This window comes from Pleurodeles waltl, chromosome 3_2, assembly GCF_031143425.1.
Source record: "Pleurodeles waltl isolate 20211129_DDA chromosome 3_2, aPleWal1.hap1.20221129, whole genome shotgun sequence".
Classification (NCBI taxonomy): Eukaryota; Metazoa; Chordata; class Amphibia; order Caudata; family Salamandridae; genus Pleurodeles; species Pleurodeles waltl.
The window spans coordinates 85,465,464-85,483,478 of NC_090441.1; the positions used below are offsets into that span (position 1 = coordinate 85,465,464).

At 43.2% G+C, this 18,015-nt stretch overlaps 1 protein-coding gene across 1 annotated transcript in view; it reads left to right on the top strand.

The window, feature by feature from the left end:
• Window positions 1-11,496: 11,496 nt before the first annotated feature.
• Window positions 11,497-18,015, top strand: part of HSF5 (heat shock transcription factor 5) — a 333,431-nt gene continuing 326,912 nt past the window's right edge. The window contains exon 1 of the mRNA XM_069226508.1: window positions 11,497-11,991. Within this exon, the coding sequence (XP_069082609.1) occupies window positions 11,497-11,991 (495 nt within the window). The remainder of the gene's footprint in view (window positions 11,992-18,015) is intronic.

Consider the following 18,015-nt stretch of genomic DNA (forward strand, 5'->3'; position numbering starts at 1 on the left):
CACCCCTGGGGTGGTGATGGACAGGGGAGTGGTCACTCCCATTTTCTTTGTCCAGTTTTGTGCCAGAGCAGGGACTGGGGTTTCCCTGAACCAGTGTAGACTGGCTTATGCAAGGAGGGCACCATCTGTGCCCTTCAAAGCATTTCCAGAGGCTGTGAGAGGCTACCCCTCCCCAGCCCTTAACACCTATTTTCAAAGGGAGAGGGTGTAATACCCTCTCTCAGAGGCGATTCTTTGTTCTGCCTTCCTGGGACTGGGCTGCCCAGACCCCAGGAGGGCAGATGCCTGTCTGAGGGGTTGGCAGCAGCAGCAGCTGCAGTGAAACCCCAGGAAGGGCAGTTTGGAGGTACCAGGGTCTGTGCTACAGACCACTGGGATCATGGGATTGTGCCAACTATGCCAGGATGGCATAGAGGGGGCAATTCCATGATCATAGACATGTTACATGGCCATATTCGGAGTTACCATTGTGAAGCTACATATAGGTAGTGACCTATATGTAGTGCACGCGTGTAATGGTGTCCCCGCACTCACAAAGTTCAGGGAATTGGCTCTGAACAATGTGGGGGCACCTTGGCTAGTGCCAGGGTGCCCTCACACTAAGTAACTTTGCACCTAACCTTTACCAGGTAAAGGTTAGACATATAGGTGACTTATAGGTTACTTAAGTGTAGTGTAAAATGGCTGTGAAATAACGTGGACGTTATTTCACTCAGGCTGCAGTGGCAGGCCTGTGTAAGAATTGTCAGAGCTCCCTATGGGTGGCAAAAGAAATGCTGCAGCCCATAGGGATCTCCTGGAACCCCAATACCCTGGGTACCTCAGTACCATATACTAGGGAATTATAAGGGTGTTCCAGTAAGCCAATGTAAATTGGTAAAAATGGTCACTAGCCTGTTAGTGACAATTTGGAAAGAAATGAGAGAGCATAACCACTGAGGTTCTGATTAGCAGAGCCTCAGTGAGACAGTTAGTCACTACACAGGTAACACATTCAGGCACACTTATGAGCACTGGGGCCCTGGGTTACCAGGGTCCCAGTGACACATACAACTAAAACAACATATATGCAGTGAAAAATGGGGGTAACATGCCAGGCAAGATGGTACTTTCCTACACAGTAGATGCCACATTTACACTTCATTTGGAGGACGAGATGTCCCCCACTAGGAAAAATGAAGGTATACCTAATGAGGGATCAAGAGAGGCACAGAGAATGGATGGGGCTAGAAAAAAAGAAGGTGTTTTGAAAAAAAACGAGTACCAATATTAAAAATAAGACAAGAAGGTTAGCTTTCACACCAGAAAGTTCTCCCACAGAGTACTGGATGGTTCATGTACACAGGAGCAGAAGAGAATAGTGTAGGCAAGTGGATCACAGAGCAGGAAGATGGATGGGTAGACAAAAGAGCGACTTGGGAAAAGGAGGAAGGGCCCTGAGATAGTCAAGGGCCCTCACTAGCCCAGAAATAATTGAACAAGAAGGATTAGATGACACAGTCTCCACACATATCAGCTTAGGTGAAGATATGGATTCAGAAAAATCCTACAAAGGATCAGAGGGGGCATTAGATGACATCACTGAACATGTTAAAAGAATGTCCCTTCTTGAGGACCATAACAAGGAATAGTCACAATATGCCTGTGAGGGAGAAGAAAACAATAAGATAGGACAGACTTTACAAAAGAAGCCAAGAGAATTACAGAGATTAGTATTTGATGGGGCGCATGCACGCCCATATGAGAGAAAGGGAACATTTGATAAGGCAGGAAAAATGACACTGAGGAAAGACATGGCACATGCATTCCCTGTATGCCCTGGCAATAATTTGACGCCCAATTAAATAGTAGCTGAGTATGAAAATAGTTGGTATAATGTTGTCCCTTTTACTGACAACCTAGTAGGTTGGACAGAAGGATTGGCATCACAGATGACACCATGGCCGCAAAAGGATTCCTTTGAACCCTGAGACATGGCTAATGCAGAAATTTGCATTTTTTAGGCCACAGTGGATCCTTACTGGGATTATCCCTATATGCAGAAAAGTTTAAGGGTGTGGCAGAGATATGCTTGTAAGTATGACTCTCGCCACCCTACTGGCAATAGGAATACAGTCCTGTCACAACTGCCCTTGATATTCAAGAGCCCAGGGGTGCCTCAATATATACCGTGGCTCCAGATGGACAAAGAAAATCTTAAAAAATAGTTGCCACAACTTGCTGAGGGTTCTGGGAAATGGATAGCAGCTCTGGAGAAACATATTGCAGGGATTACTCTTGCAATAGGGGACATTAAGAGTTTACTAAGTTCCCTTATAGGAGATGAGACAGACCTACTGTTCACAAAGGCAAGAGTAAAGGGCTGTGACATTGACTAACCCAAAATGTGATGGGGCACCCTTTAATAGTGTAAGGGGAATTGTTTGGAAACAACTGAGGAAAATGTATCCAGACAGGCCAGACATTGGGTCCCTTATGGCACAAGCAATGCAGCCAAATGAGGACCCACACCAATTCCTTAGCAGAATGAAGGAAAAATGGACACAGGAAGTGGGGGAGAGTTGGGATGTCACTGGACAGAATGCAATACTATTTTTCAATGTAGTGAAAAAGCGTCTGCCAGCTGAAGTGCAGGATCAATCAGATAATATAGTTGCCTTAGAGGCCAAACCATGGACAGAGATACAAGCACACATAATACATTTTTGTAAGAAGAGACAAGAAAAGGAAAAGAGAGAGAAAGATAAAATAGAGGAAGCAGCAGCTAAATTGGTCCAGCAGAAACTAGCCAAGAAAACAGTGGAAGGAATTGCCACTGTAATGGCCAGGTGATGACGGCTGTCCTCACCCAAAAGTATCCTTTAGGCCACAAACCAATTGCATATTTTAGTGGCCTACTTGATTCTGTCATGAAACATCATTACCCTTGTGAACAAGCACTAGCCACAGCAGTCTTTGTAGTAGAGAAAAGTGCTCCCATTGTCATGGGTGCACCCTTGACCCTGTATACTGAACATGCTGTGTTTGCAATAATTCAGAAAGCTAAAACAACACTAACAACACGGAAAGTATCAGGCTATGAGATAATATTATCACTAACATCCTTGAAGGTGGTTAAATGCCACACAGTCAATCCTGCTACCTTCTTTGCACACCCCATTTCAGACACTGATGATGATGCCCATGATTGTGCCACATATTCTCCAGATGAGTGTAGCCAAGCAACAGAAGACCCCATTCCAGGTAATGTTGTATATTTTATGGATGGATCTTCCACAATAGATCAGGACACAGGGGTAAGACATACAGGTGCTGCAGTGGTCAGAGCGATGTAGCACAACTCTTTAGACACACTGCAGATAACTGAACAGATAACTTTGCCATCTCAATATTCCGCCCAGGCTGCTGAATTAGTAGCTTTAGGGGCAGCCCTCAAACAAGGGGAAGGAGAAACAATAACAGTATACTCTGATTCAGCCTATGTCACTATAACAGTGCATTCCAGCATTATGCGGTGGAATAGATGGGGATTTCTCAAGTCTGATGGAAGCCCTGTCATGCACCGTCCCCTTTTAGAGGACTTGATACAAGCTTTAACACTGCCACATGCAGTTGCAGTAGTGAAATGTGCAGCCCACACTAATGCTCAGATTTTGTGTCCCGTGGAAATGCCCTGGCTGATTGGGCAGCCAAAGATGCAGCAACACGCCCTCTTAGTGACACACATACCACAGTTTTGTTAGCTAGTGAAACATTGACACCTTCAGACCCTTTGAATGCATCCAGACATTACACAGAAACAGCTCATCTGCATATAAGAGAGATACAAGAAAATGCACCACAACATGAGAAACAGTTGTGGGAAGCCAGAGGATGCACACAGACAGGAACAGATTTAATATACAGACAAATATCAACAGGGAAGCCTGTCATGTCCTAAGCATTGCTACTGATAGCTCTAAACCAGCTACATCTTCCTTCACATACTGCTAAAGACAATATGTCCCTCCAAATACGTCAGGATTGGTTTGTCCCTTACTTACATGAGATGATTCTAATGTACACACACACCTGCACAGTATGCCAGCAGTATTCACCAAATCCCACATCTAAGGTAATAGCTTCCACAATACCTCGCCCACAAGGTCCCTTTAAGGAACTGCACATTGACTACATTGATATGATTGACAGATGCAATAATTATCGCTATCTGATAGTTGTAGTCTGCCCATTCTCAAGGTGGATTGAAGCAGGACCTTGTGTTCCTTGTGATGCCAAATCTGCTGCTAATTTTTTGATTCGTGAGGTAATACCGCGATGGGGTGTCCCTGAGGGGATCAGATCGGACAATGGCACCCATTTTGTCAATAATATCTTTTCTCACCTCACCACCTTGTTAGGAATAACACATAAATTGTCCTCAGCTTATCATCCGCAAAGCAATGGAATTGTGGAGCGCCTTAATGGCCTCCTCAAGAACAGAATAAGTAAACTATGTGTGACATTGAAGAAGAAATGGCTATACTGCCTCCCTTTGGCAGTCTTTGCTTTGAGAAATACCCCAGGATCAGATCATCATTTAACTCCACATCAAATAGTGACAGGTAGAACAATGAGCACATTTGTGCCATCAACTAGACATAAGTTGGAGACTGAGAGTGCACATGAAGTTGTACAAACTGAAATGAATGAATACATGTCTGAGCTAACCAAAGTTGCAAAGTTCTTCTCTAAACAGGTTACACGTGCAGCCAAGAAGCGCGCCAACGCATCTCCTGTAAAGGATCAACAAACACCATTACCTTTGGGAACTTTAGCAATTTTGCAAGACAACGGAAGAACTGCAAATTTAATGGACCCTTCCCAGTGCCATCCATCCCTTTGGACAACGAGCAGGAAAAAGAGGGGGGAGAACAGGAGAAGCAACCGGAGTAAAGCCTCCCTCTAAAGCTTCAATCTTAGACAATTCTTCTTTTAAGTTATGTATTTTATGTTTGTTTTTCCTCCTTGTTGCACTGATTTTTCTGCGTTTAGCCCTTGGATATTTTAATTTTTTTGATCCTATATCAATTATTACACGCATGCGTAGAACTGTTGATAATGATACTGACCATCACCCTCTCCATATTGCTTTGTTTGACAATGTGTGGTATCAGCACATGCACAGTATAGGCACATCCACATCCAACACCAGTTGTTATGTATGCTCTCTCATCCCCCATGCTGCTGGAGTAGATAAATTGCATCTCCCTAAAAAGGTATCCCCAAACATTACACATTGTCTCCTGCACCTATTTTTATGCAGAATGAGAGCACAGCTACAGCCAACTCACGTTAGTCCTGCTACTGCACGAGTTAACACAACTAGATTTGACACCACCCCAGAAGTCCTACATGTCCTGACAGAAAAACAAGAGATAATGGAAGAGATATCAAGAACGATGGAAGCAGGGCAAACAATGTTTCATCCAGATTGGGAAAAATGGGTATTACGTCAAGGTATTTTTGGAAGGTCTTACCCATTATCTGAATGTAGTAACTATTTAGCTAAACCCCTGCTTCCTGATTGCGCAGGCAGGCCAGTTCTTAGTATCACAGGATCAGTATTTGCCCATGACAAATGGTACCAAGACAAAAGGTCCACTAAGCTTTAATAAGATAATAGGCCAGTGTCAGGAAATATGGGATGCGAACATACAGAGATATACATGGACAGGGACTACCATACACCCTAGAATAGCAATGAAATTAACACTGTTTTCTCTTTGTTTCAGAGGGAAAGGGACAATGAAGGTGGGGAGTAACCTCAACTGCAACATCACCACCTACAACGCTGATATGCAGGGCGGCACCTCCAGCCTGATGGATCACTACTGGATGTGTGGGGCCCGGCTCCACATGCAACTACCCCCGAACTGGAATGGCCTCTGCTCCCTAGTGACTTTGCACACCCCCTCCCTGGTGATACCAGGTGTGGACATCTCTCAGTTACATGACCATCCCATGAGCCGTCCAACAACCTTGCTTCACCATTACAGGTCATATTTAGGACAAACAAACACTTATTACTTAGGAAACATATACACATGCTGCATTGTTAAGTTAGCTGTGCTGAAACACACAAGAGGCCCAAGCCACATTAGAATGAGAGTTTTTCTTTAAAGCTGCACCAACTGTTGCTTTCAAAATGTTCACTTAGCATGAACAGGGTGGAACAGAAGGGTGTATCCTTCCTTAGCACAGGGGTCCTAAAAACCACAAGTCATTCATATTGTGTTAAGGGGAACTGTGTAAAGGGTCAGATAAGTATTTGTAAAGGAGGGCTACCATGAGCAGCACGCAACATATAGGGGGTCATTCTGACCCTGGCGGCCGGTGGCCGCCAGGGCCACCGACCACGGGAGCACCGCCAACAGGCTGGCGGTGCTCCCACGAGCATTCTGACCGCGGCGGTTCAGCCGCGGTCAGAAGCGGAAAGTCGGCGGTCTCCCGCCGACTTCCCGCTGCTTGGGGGAATCCTCCATGGCGGCGGGGGATTCTGACACCCCCTACCGCCATCCTGTTCCTGGCGGGTCTCCCGCCAGGAACAGGATGGCGGTAGGGGGTGCCGCGGGGCCCCCGTAAGAGGGCCCCACTGTGTATTTCAGTGTCTGCAATGCAGACACTGAAATACGCGACGGGTGCAAACTGCACCCGTCGCACCCCTGCAACTACGCCGGCTCAATTCTGAGCCGGCGTCCTCGTTGCAGGGGCATTTCCTCTGGGCCGGCGGGCGCTCTTTTGGAGAGCGCCCGCCGGCCCAGAGGAAATGTCTGAATGGCCGCCGCGGTCTTTTGACCGCGGTGCGGTCATTTGGCGGCGGTACCTTGGCGGACGGCCTCCGCCGTCCGCCAAGGTCATAATCACCCCCATAATCTCTTGTTGTGCAGAAAGATAGATATGGTGAATGACGTCATTGTAACTTACACACCCATGAGGCCAACAAGTGCAAGTGCTTCTTTCCAGAGGCACCTCATTATTTTATCTGTACTGCTTGTAGTTGCTTACGTCAATGGTGAACTCTTCACCACAGTTTTTTGTGGTTTTTACAGTATAAATGCTACTGGTGTTTGAACCAGAACTTTGAACTTCAGTCATGGCCTCTATGTGAGAGTGCCTGTTGTTCCCAGCTGAAAATCGATTAAACCTATATTATTGTGTCAAAATGATTTGTTTTATTTTATTAACAGATTTCCCTCTAACAGAAAATCCCAGAGAGCTGGTTTGGTAGTACCCAGGGTCCATAGTGGAGCCCCGGGGATGCATGGGACTGGCACCTCAATACCAGATTTGGCATGGGGGGACAATTCCATGATCTTAGACATGTTACATGGCCATATTCGGAGTTACCATTGTGAAGCTACATATAGGTATTGACCTATATGTAGTGCATGCGTGTAATGGCGTCTCCGCACTCACAAAGTCCAGAGAAATGGCCCTGAACTATGTGGGGGCACCTTTGCTAGTGCAAGGGTGTCCTCACACTAAGTAACTTTGCACGTAACTTTCAGCAAGTGAAGGTTAGACATATAGGTGACTTAAATGTTACTTAAGTGCAGTGAAAATGGCTGTGAAATAACAAGTGTGTTATTTCACTCAGGCTGCAGTGGCAGTCCTGTGTAAGTGTTTGTCTGAGCTCCCTATGGGTGGAAAAAGAAATGCTGCAGCCCATAAGGATCTCCTGGAACCCCAATACCCTGGGTACCTAGATCCCATATACTTGGGGAATTATAAGGGTGTTCCAGTGTGCCAACTGAAATTGGTAAAAGTGGTCACTAGCCTATAGTGACAAATGTAAAGGCAGAGAGAGCATAAGCACTGAGGTTCTGGTTAGCAGAGCCTCAATGACACAGTTAGTCACTACACAGGTACCAGTAAGACAGAGAAAACACACTGACAAATAAGGTTTTCACTATGAGCACTGGGGTCCTGGCTAGCAGGATCCCAGTGAGACAGTAAAAAACACACTGACATATACTCACAAACAGGCTAAAAATGGGGGTAACAATGCTAAAAAGAGACTACCTTCTCACAGTGAGCAAGACCTGAGGTCCCTAATGAGGGACAGGGGTCTCCACACCTCAAGGTGAGTGTGATTCTCTAGTAACCTATTATTCAGTGCAAATCAAAGATACCAAGAATAAACAGACATTTTACTGCATTATGGCAGCCAGAGCATCTCAAGAATCTGAAGGTGAGCACAGGCTAAAATGACCTCAAGGTGAAACGGGGTTTCAGGAAAATGGACATGAGGTACTACAAAGGCATGAAGATGAGTGTCAGCCCCATGGGTGAGCATCACTGAAAACAAAACTGGCAAAACTAACAGGTCTCACCTAGTTGACCTATTGTCTTTGACAACTTTTTTGTCTATGCAGCACTTCACCGGAAAAAAATACAAAAAGCTTTTGCCAATGCTGTGCAGGATCAGGAGAAAAAGGAAAGTAAACACATAAACAAATAAGCTGCAAAGACACTGATCTTGTTTGCATCATGACAGTGGTGAGTGCATGCATAACAAAGCACACATGCATCAGCATCATGACGTGGGCATCATTTTCTTTGATTTTTTTTTTTTTTCCACTCTAAGATTGTAGTCACCATATGGACCAGTAAATAAAGCATGTTTAAGCACAAACGTGGTTAATGCACTACAGTATGGCTCGGCAGCAAATAGCAGAACTCACCATTTTTTTTAAAGATCATAGGGAAATTAAGATAAATGCAACAGAGAAGAAGGGAAAAGAAACACGAAACGGAGAGAACAGTGCGAGGGCAGAAGCACAGGAAGGAAGGCGCAACATGCATGGAGGCTGCAGAAAAGGGCACAAGACAGCTGTAAAACAAATGCACTCTTTTGGAGTGCTTAACCAGACAAAAGTAGCTCCCTAAAAATGAGCAGTGAAAAGACACAAGTCATCCAATCAAATGACTAGAGAGGCTATGGTCCAGAGGAGGGATAAACACAAAATGGGCAAGGAAACCCATCGAATTAGAGGCAGCGGCATGAGTGACAAGCCAATCGATAGTAAGCTACGGAAGGGTCTTAAGACCATTGTAAGTTCTTGGTTAGGCCCCAATAGGCCTTTTGCACCGTAAATGAAGACCAAAAATGACGTTGTCAGTCTCAGTCAATATTACAGACCCTAAAATATTTAAAACGCGAAATGCATCACAAAATTAGCCTTCAGATACTACTAACAAGCAATGTTCTACAAAATGCTGGTATGCACAAGTGTGGATATTTGTTTTAGGTGTTATTTCCGGTCCCAACTAGACCCTGTTTGTCTTTTCCGGCAACCTGCGATATTTCACTAGCTAGCACTATACTACCTTAATGTTTGTGAAAATAAGTGCAGCGCGAAAAGATCAAGACTGGAAATAATAAGTGTCTTTTACACACTCTACCCCTCCACTGCGCATTGAGTTTACCTCACACGCTACTTCATACCAGCTCTCCACGGTTAGTACGACTTTGTCTCGCCGCTGTCGGCGGGCATGGCCAGGGGCACTAAACACGCACTACATTAAGATTCTACTCAACAGCTGGGACAACGGAAGAGACAAAACGTTTTACACACTTCCTGAAGCACGAGCGCGTGCTCCCTGTTTGACGCGCAGCCCCACCTACTGTCATCGCGCGGAGGCCTTGCCCGTTTTCTGCACGTTACCATGTTCGAAGCACGATTGGTTGGAGTTTAGAATTTGAACGCCGACGGTGGTTCCTGAATGCGCAGTAACGGTTCCATCGAGCGGTGGGTGGGACCCAGGAGGCCGTAGCTGGAAGATATAGGGGAAATCAGAGTGTCGCAAGGTGAGGGTCCGAAGGGGCAGTCGCGCAAGAACACGGAAGAAAGAGAGGTGTCAACCGATTGCAGGGTGCTTGGTAATAGGGTTTGTTTTTGAAATCGGGGATGCAGAGGGTTAGCCCAGCGTAGTTAATTGTCCTAGGCTAGGGTCGGTATGATCGTGAGACCAATATTGTCAGGCCTGGGGAAAAAAGATATTCCAGTGCATCTGAGTAGGACTGTTACAGACGTCAGAGCTCAGTGTCATAGCTTGAAATCGTGTTTTAAGAGTTTCTGATTAGAGGTCCTAGAGCCTGTAATCATAGGGTTAGAAGGTGCCAGACTTGCAGATCGCTTGGTGTCAGCCTGTCAAATTAAGATGTGTCATAACTTGACATCTCATGTGTTCTTGCTCTTTACTTCTAGGGGTAGCAGAAGTTGAGATCTGGAGTCTCTAAACTGGACTACATAGTGTATCACACCTTGAGATCAGATGATGTGATAATAGAAGAAGGTAGGCAGTGAGGTTAGTTAATTTCTTAACTTGCTATGTGAAGTTCCAAGTTTTGACATATGAGGTTGCAGTTTGCCTGAGATTGCATTGTGAAGGGATTAACAAAATGTTTTAGAATTTCAGATTAGAACATGTTGGGTCTTGAGAGGAATGTGCATCGGAACGTCAATTTGCCAAAGCATGAGATCAGATGGATTATAACTTGAGATCAGGTTGGGTCAGACCTAAAGATCAAGAAGGGTCTGACTTTAATAACAGTGTATTTAACACTTTTAAATAAAGGAGTGCCAGAGATTCTCATCCGGTAGACAGTATTTAGCATGTTAGAAGCCGAGACCAGCTACTCCCAGATTTTGAGACAAAAGTGTGATAGAATATGAGATCAAAGGGATGCTTTAGATTACAGTTTTTCAGAATTTGAGATTGCTGTGCACCACAGCAAAAGATTGAGCATATCAGAACTTTACATCCCTTGGGGCCTGTGTACGAGATAAAGATGTAGTAGAACTGTAAATCAGGTGGAGCTAGAGCTGTAGAACACAAGGTTTGAAAGCCTGAAATAAGATGTCAGCTCTCAAAATTCTCTAGGGTTCATTTTGCATTGGACTAACCTGGAGGTTACTAGGTGTTAAAGCGAAATATTGCTTAGTATGGGAATGTGAGTCTGTGATTAAATTGAGGAAGTGTATAAGATCACAAACTGGGCCTATGAGCTCTATACTAAAAGTGACAGAGTGTAATAGCACAAAACAAACGTGTCAAGGAGATTTACATCTGTAAGATGTGCCACTCTAGTTTTGAAGATCATTGAGTGAGATCAGTGCATGTTCTACCCGGCAGTCAGAGGACACTGATGTCTTTGGGAGTAGGTGTTTGAGAGCAGATAGGAGCGACAACCTGGGGGTACTCTAATCTGAACCTGAAGGTTTCTGTATCTTTGTAATTATAGGTACTAACACACTGACACATTCTCCTATTTCTTTCCACAGCAGAAGTTCCCATAATAGTTTTGGAGCATAGAACCTATTCTGCCATTGCTTCATTTGTGTTCTCTGGGCTTACCTAAGACATTATTTTCCGGTCCATCTTGCTTTCAGAAGGAGCAGGTGTCCACAACACATGTCTTGCCATGTCATAAACCCCACAGTTAATGCCATGGAGATTGAGGATGCTCTCCTTTCCACCCCAATCAACCCCAACAATTTCCCTGCAAAGCTGTGGCGCCTGGTGAACAGCCCTCGATACCAGTCTATCCGATGGGACTCACGCGGGGAAGGTGTCATCATCGACCAGCAGCTTTTTGAATCTGAGCTTCTCTGCCCCTCCAAGCCACTGGACGAGGCCACAGAGCTTTTTAAGACCACCAATTTCACCAGCTTTATCCGCCAGCTAAACCTTTATGGGTTTAGGAAGGTTGTGCTGGGGGTTGGGAGCAATCCAGGTCAGCTCCACCCTGGTGGAGATCTGGGAGCAGGCGATGGGCACCTCCATCACTTCCATAATGTCCATTTCAGGAAGGATCACCCTGATATGCTTGTCAACCTGAAGAGACTTACAAGTGCCAATAAAGCCAAGCTTGCTGCAGGTCTGGAGGTGAACTCAAGACCCCCAAATCGATTCCAGAGACTACTCACCAACTCCCTGGATTCCATGGGCAAAGGTGATAAACATGGTAAGGCCTGCCATTGTTTTCTCTCAGATGGAATAATCAGAAGATTGCTATATCTCTAATTGTGTAGTATTTGAGTCAGTTTACGATGCTAACTGTAAATCTCCACCAATATTATTAAAAATGTCAACCTGTTCCCGTTTGTGAGCTATGTTTAGAGCTGAGAACTTCCACCAGTATCATTAAGAATGTCAGTCTGATCCCATTTGTGAACTATGTTTAGAGTTGGAAATCCTAACAATATACCCCGCTGTTTCTGAAAAAGTATGCAATCTACCTCTGCTCAACTCCACACCTCCTTTTCTATTTTTTTTTAATCCTTTTCTGTTGATACACATGTAACAGACTAAGCCTTAGATTACCTATGCAATTTAAAACACTAGTGTTTCAAACCATGTTTAAATAGTTTTCTAATTCTAAATAAATAACAAACAAATGCAGCGATATAGAAAGACATTCAATCCACTTACTCCCTATATATATATATAACCCTCAGAGTTTCTCCGCTGAGAGCCTAATCTGAAAATAGGGAGGCCCCGGTGCTGCGAAGGCGGAGAACCTTCGCTATCCATTTTCACAATCTTTCTCCACACGAAGAAATGCACCAGGCCAGTTTCACAGCGATATGAGGCATTTTATTTCATTTTCAAACAAACGAATGTTCTTCCTTGACGCATTTCGTCTGACAGCACAGCCTTAATCATAGGTGCATCGTTTTTAAAAAAGAATAACCACGTGATGAAATCAACCATGCTTTTATATTGTGGCCTTAAAGTCACAGAATCTCTTTGTTGCAATGAGTGCACTTAATTAATGTCGCATGCATAGTAGTCTGATTTTTAGTGGATCAAAGTACATTGTCAATGTGATTATCCCACGCTGTTGCCATATTCCTTTGTAATGTCATATTCTTACTTTCATAATATTTGGTAGCAAACTTCATTATATTCATTTTCATTATACACGTAACTTTGAAACCCATTTCATCAACAGACTACAGCTGCTCCTTGTGTTTCTTGGCCTCATTAATGCTTTAAAGAATTTTCAGTGGCTTGCATTTCACCTACCTGCCTCACAGAGCTGTAAATCAGTGAATGAGATCGATATCTCTATCACTTCCCTTTCCCGATTCCACATGTACATGCTTAATTAGTATTCTATTCTTTCTTCGGTCCCTACCTGTTCATTTCTTTAGCAGTAGAATCGGGCAGATCCGGCTCCTTCAACTTAATCACCATCAGAGTTTCTCCGCGTGGGATAATCACATTGACAATGTACTTTGATCCACTAAAAATCAGACTACTATGCAAGTGACATTAATTAAGCGCACTCATTGCAACAAAGAGATTCTGTGACTTTAAGGCCACAATATAAAAGCATGGTTGATTTCATCACGTGGTTATTCTTTTTGAAAAACGATGCACCTATGATTAAGGCTGTGCTGTCAGCCGAAACGCGTCAGGGAAGAACATTAGTTTGTTTGAAAATGAAATAAAATGCCTCATAGCGCTGTGAAACTGGCCTGGTGCATTCTTCGTGTGGAGAAAGATTGTGGAAACACATATATATATATATATATATATATATATATATATATATATATACACACACATACCATTTCTTTAGTACATACTATGCAAGTAAAGGTGGCAAGAAGCGGGGCATAACAATGAAATGACTTTGGGCCTGCAATCAACAAATATTTTTTTTTCTGGTTGTGAAGGAGTCAGTGTTCTTGTAAATGTTCATACTGAGGTCAGGGCATTTGCCTAACCCTGTTATATAACTAAAGAAATCATGTGTATAATGAGCTTGCCTAGCAGAATCTGTCATGGTATTTCACACATCACCAAGAATAAGCTTCCCAGAGTTGGAATTGGGAGTATACAAACAGACGAGGAACCCCTGAACTTGCATGTTCTAGATTGTCTCTCAATGTTTTACAAACACCATATATCAAAATATGTTATTTCTATATTTATTTATTCGTTCTTTGCCCACCCAGTATACCCAATTTTTTAGCGACCGCTTTAACGTTTTCACAGGGCTCACATATGCTGTACAGAGAAGGGCAATCTGGTGTTATTGATAGTTTCAGCTCAGCCATGGTTCATTGTGTCGTTTATCATCTTCACCAGCAACCAGTTGATTTTAACTGTCATTCTTGACACATGAAGATTTGCTAATACTGTTGTAAATTCCTTTTGGAGTAGCCTTGTTTATCTAGTTGTTGCTATTTCACAATATTCTCAATTGTGTACAGTCAGAATTATTCTTTATAGAGTTTTCCTCTCTTTAGTATGCACACAATCAAGTGCATTTACACCTGGACTCCTGTATGTCATGTTGGTACATATTTGAATTTAGGACGACAGGTATATTGTAAACCAATTTAGTCTGTTTGTCCTGCTTGTACTGCCCTTTAGTTTGCTTTCCATTCTCTTGTATGCTGTGCTCATATAGACACTCAAATATTACAATACTAATTAAAACTGTTACGTTTATTCTAAATATCTATTTAACTGTGTAGTAGTCTATCCAGCTATCTTTCTACCTAGCTAGGAAACACTATTTAGCTATCTACACAACCCTCCCGGTCTGACCGTCTTTGCATGTCTCTCCATCTATCTTTTTAAATCCTGTCTATCCATTTGTAATAAAGATTTTCAACAATGTTACAAAAACGCATTAGCAAATGAAATAGGCTGACAGCCAACACCAAACCGATTTCTTTTTGGATTGGTGTTAGCCAAGACATTTTGATTTCACCAAAATTACATGTATAGCATTATAGAGGTTTTCAGCTAGACTTCATCCATTAGTTTGTTTTGGTATTATTCTCATTTTTCTTCCACTCACTCTAGCATGCATCCTGGGTTGGGTCAGCCCACTTCAGTCATTGGCTGTCCTCACTGTGAGTTGGAGAATTCTGCTGTTTCACAAGGAGCACATCCACATTCAAAGTAGTTCTCTTCGGTGCTAGGGACTACTTCAGTAACATGTGCTCTTTTGAGACAAAAACATTTTTCCCTTTGGCCAATGTTTTTTTTAGATTGTTGAGAGCCAGGCAGTTTTTCCAACAATAAAGTTTTGCAGAGCCATGAGAGAACAAAATAACAATTGCCAAAGCCAAAAGGTTGGAGGCCAATGCCCGATCTTTGGGCTAGGACAATGCTTGCTTTTGGTTTTGCTGAGTTGGCAACTATGAGCAGTGAACTTAAATAGCAGCTGCTCAGAAATGTCTGAATGCATGAAACTGACTTTCTTTTCCCCTTGGCTTTGTGCATTCTCACCCTTTGTGGCCCTCTTCCTCCAGCCAAAATGACAAGGCTAGAATCATTCACATGCCTGATGCTTTTCTGTGTAGACCAAAAAGCCTGGCGAAGAGTCAGTCACATGCAAGGCACTTCTCTGACAAGAGAGTGGGGCTGGATCAGAATTAACCAGTTGCTAGGCCACACATGTGACAAGCAACAGGGTGGTTATTGCATCTTTGACCGACCAGCAGGACTGAGAAGCATTGATCACCTGTTAGGCCCACCTTTTAAAGGCCACCAGGGCTGGGGCACAGTATATCAAAAGTCAGGCTTGCATTTCAAAGACCAGTAAGGCTGGACACAGCCTGTCAGACATCAGGTATTCATGATAGGCTCTCAACTCTCACAGGGCTATTGGACAGGTCAGAGTCAGTCATTTGTGATGCCCACTTATGGGCCAGGCCACAGCGCTGGACCACAGTGGATCACATGTAGGATGCACCTCTGCAAGGCCTGGACGTTTTTTTTGTTACAGTTAGTCAAATGTCAGGGGCAGCTGTGAAAGATCAATAGAGCTGTTGTAGTGTAGAGTCAGGCCTGTGCCCGATACCCCTTCTATCAAGCTAATGTGTCTGACTGAATGTTAAGCACATTTCTGTTTCTGGCAGGCCGATAGGGCTGAGGTAGAGTTAGTTACATACCAGGGACACCTGTGGCAGACTAGTATGGCTGTGAAGGAGTCATATGTCAGGAATACTTTGTACTTTTGAAAGGCCAGTATGGCAAACTAGAAGTCGCCTGATCCTGATTCCATCTCTGCTGTCACGTCTTAATAAGCTCAGACAAACCCAATAGATTTGTTTTGATAGAGTAGTTATATACATGGGGAGAGCAAAACAAGACAATTCAAAGCATCTAAGCTCACAAAACAACAACACATATATTCACTCATGCACTCTGGAAGTGCACATACTGGCACCCATGTTTACATGTATGTGTGTGTGTGTGTGACACACATGATTTGCTTATGTCTATCTTATACTACCTGTATGAAATGCTGCTGATGTGATCTGCATGTGTTAATCAAGTTTGCACTTTCTTGTACTCCAAGGTTTTCATTGCACCCAGCACCCGCCCCACCCTTTTGAGCGCTGCACTCCTCCACCTCCTAATATTGGCTAGAGTTTTGGCTTATGAACAGAAGCAAAAGCTCTGAAAATATCACTGACATAAAAGTACAATATGGGCAGGAGTAATTTAAGGTTCTCTAAAATATAAACAGGAACAGGGCTGGTGGTAGAATCCTGTGCCTTCACACTAACAAAACATGCAACAATTTTGTAAGTTTCACCATGTGTTGGGAGCAAGCATCAATAACTCCAACCTATGTGCTATCTCTTCTGAGTATTAGTCCTTCTTGCAGACATTTCAATATCTACTTCTATATGTTATTTTCACTTTAAATTAACAAATACAATTTCACACACACCTCTACTTAAAAATATTCACCTGTGCATTTTAAAAGGAAAACATTTTGATGCTGGGGAATCCTCTTTGGCATTACCAGTGCCACACATTTAATGGGCCCTTGTTAGATAATGCCAGAGTGTATGCAGTTAAATGTTGAAGTGAAAGCTTTTACTAGATGGGTCATTTGAAGTAGCTGCCACAGTCTCAAAATTCACCAGATTAATTGAATTTCTTTTAAGTACAAACATAGAAATACATTTTTTCTTATTAAAAAACAAAGTAAGGATAAACACCTAAATAACACTTAGGGTACAAATTATGTTCATGCGGATGGCCCCTTGTTCTGCCAAGGTGATGGAGTAAAGTACTCCGTCGCACTGGTAGAGGTACCGCCCGCCAAATTTATGAATGGCCACCAAGCTTATGGTCCTTTATAAAGCATTGCTGGGAACCACTGTCACTGTGGTTTCTATAAATGCATTTCACTGTTTGGTGCAGGGCTCCCTCTGTCAGTGTGACTTAGCCCTGCACCAGACAATTTTATTTTTTTTATTTTCAAAAAGAAAATCCTGAAATGGGATTCTATTTTAGAAAATGTAAAAGGCAATTCTCTCTCATATGGAAAGGAGCAGTTCCCACTGCCCCTTACTGCCGGGTTTTCCTGGCATTGACGGGCAGTGACCACCCATCTAAATTATGTGAGTGAAATTTGGTCTGCCTCCAATGACCCTGTGTTCACCACAGTGCCGTTGGAAGGAGTTGATCACTGTGAAAACAGAGTAGTCTCTGTCGTGTTTAAACCTATGATCTGCCTGCATCTAAATTGGACTAGTGTACCATTAACATGGCAATAAGCATATACTATTTTAGATGAAAGGTATACCCCTAAATACTGAATTGGTTAATTTGTGTGCGTGAAACATGCACCTGATGGCAAGCTTCATAAGACCTAAGGGTCTGACATGCACATTGCTATTGATTTTGCATTATCGGTCTTGAATCAAATAAACAGGGTAAATGAAACTTATTATTACAGAGTGCCACACATTCAACAAGGATAACCGTCCTTCAAAAACAGATTACGATATCCATAGGTTAATATTAATAAAAGCACAATGAGTAACACTCATAACTATCCACTTCTGTGACTGTTTCTCTAATTATTAAAACATCTTTACTCAGTGTTCATTAGCATCCTGCTTTTTGAAATAAACACATCCATTGCTTTAAGGTGTGGCGGGCAAGCCCAGTTTGTGTTATAAATCAGACATTTCATTG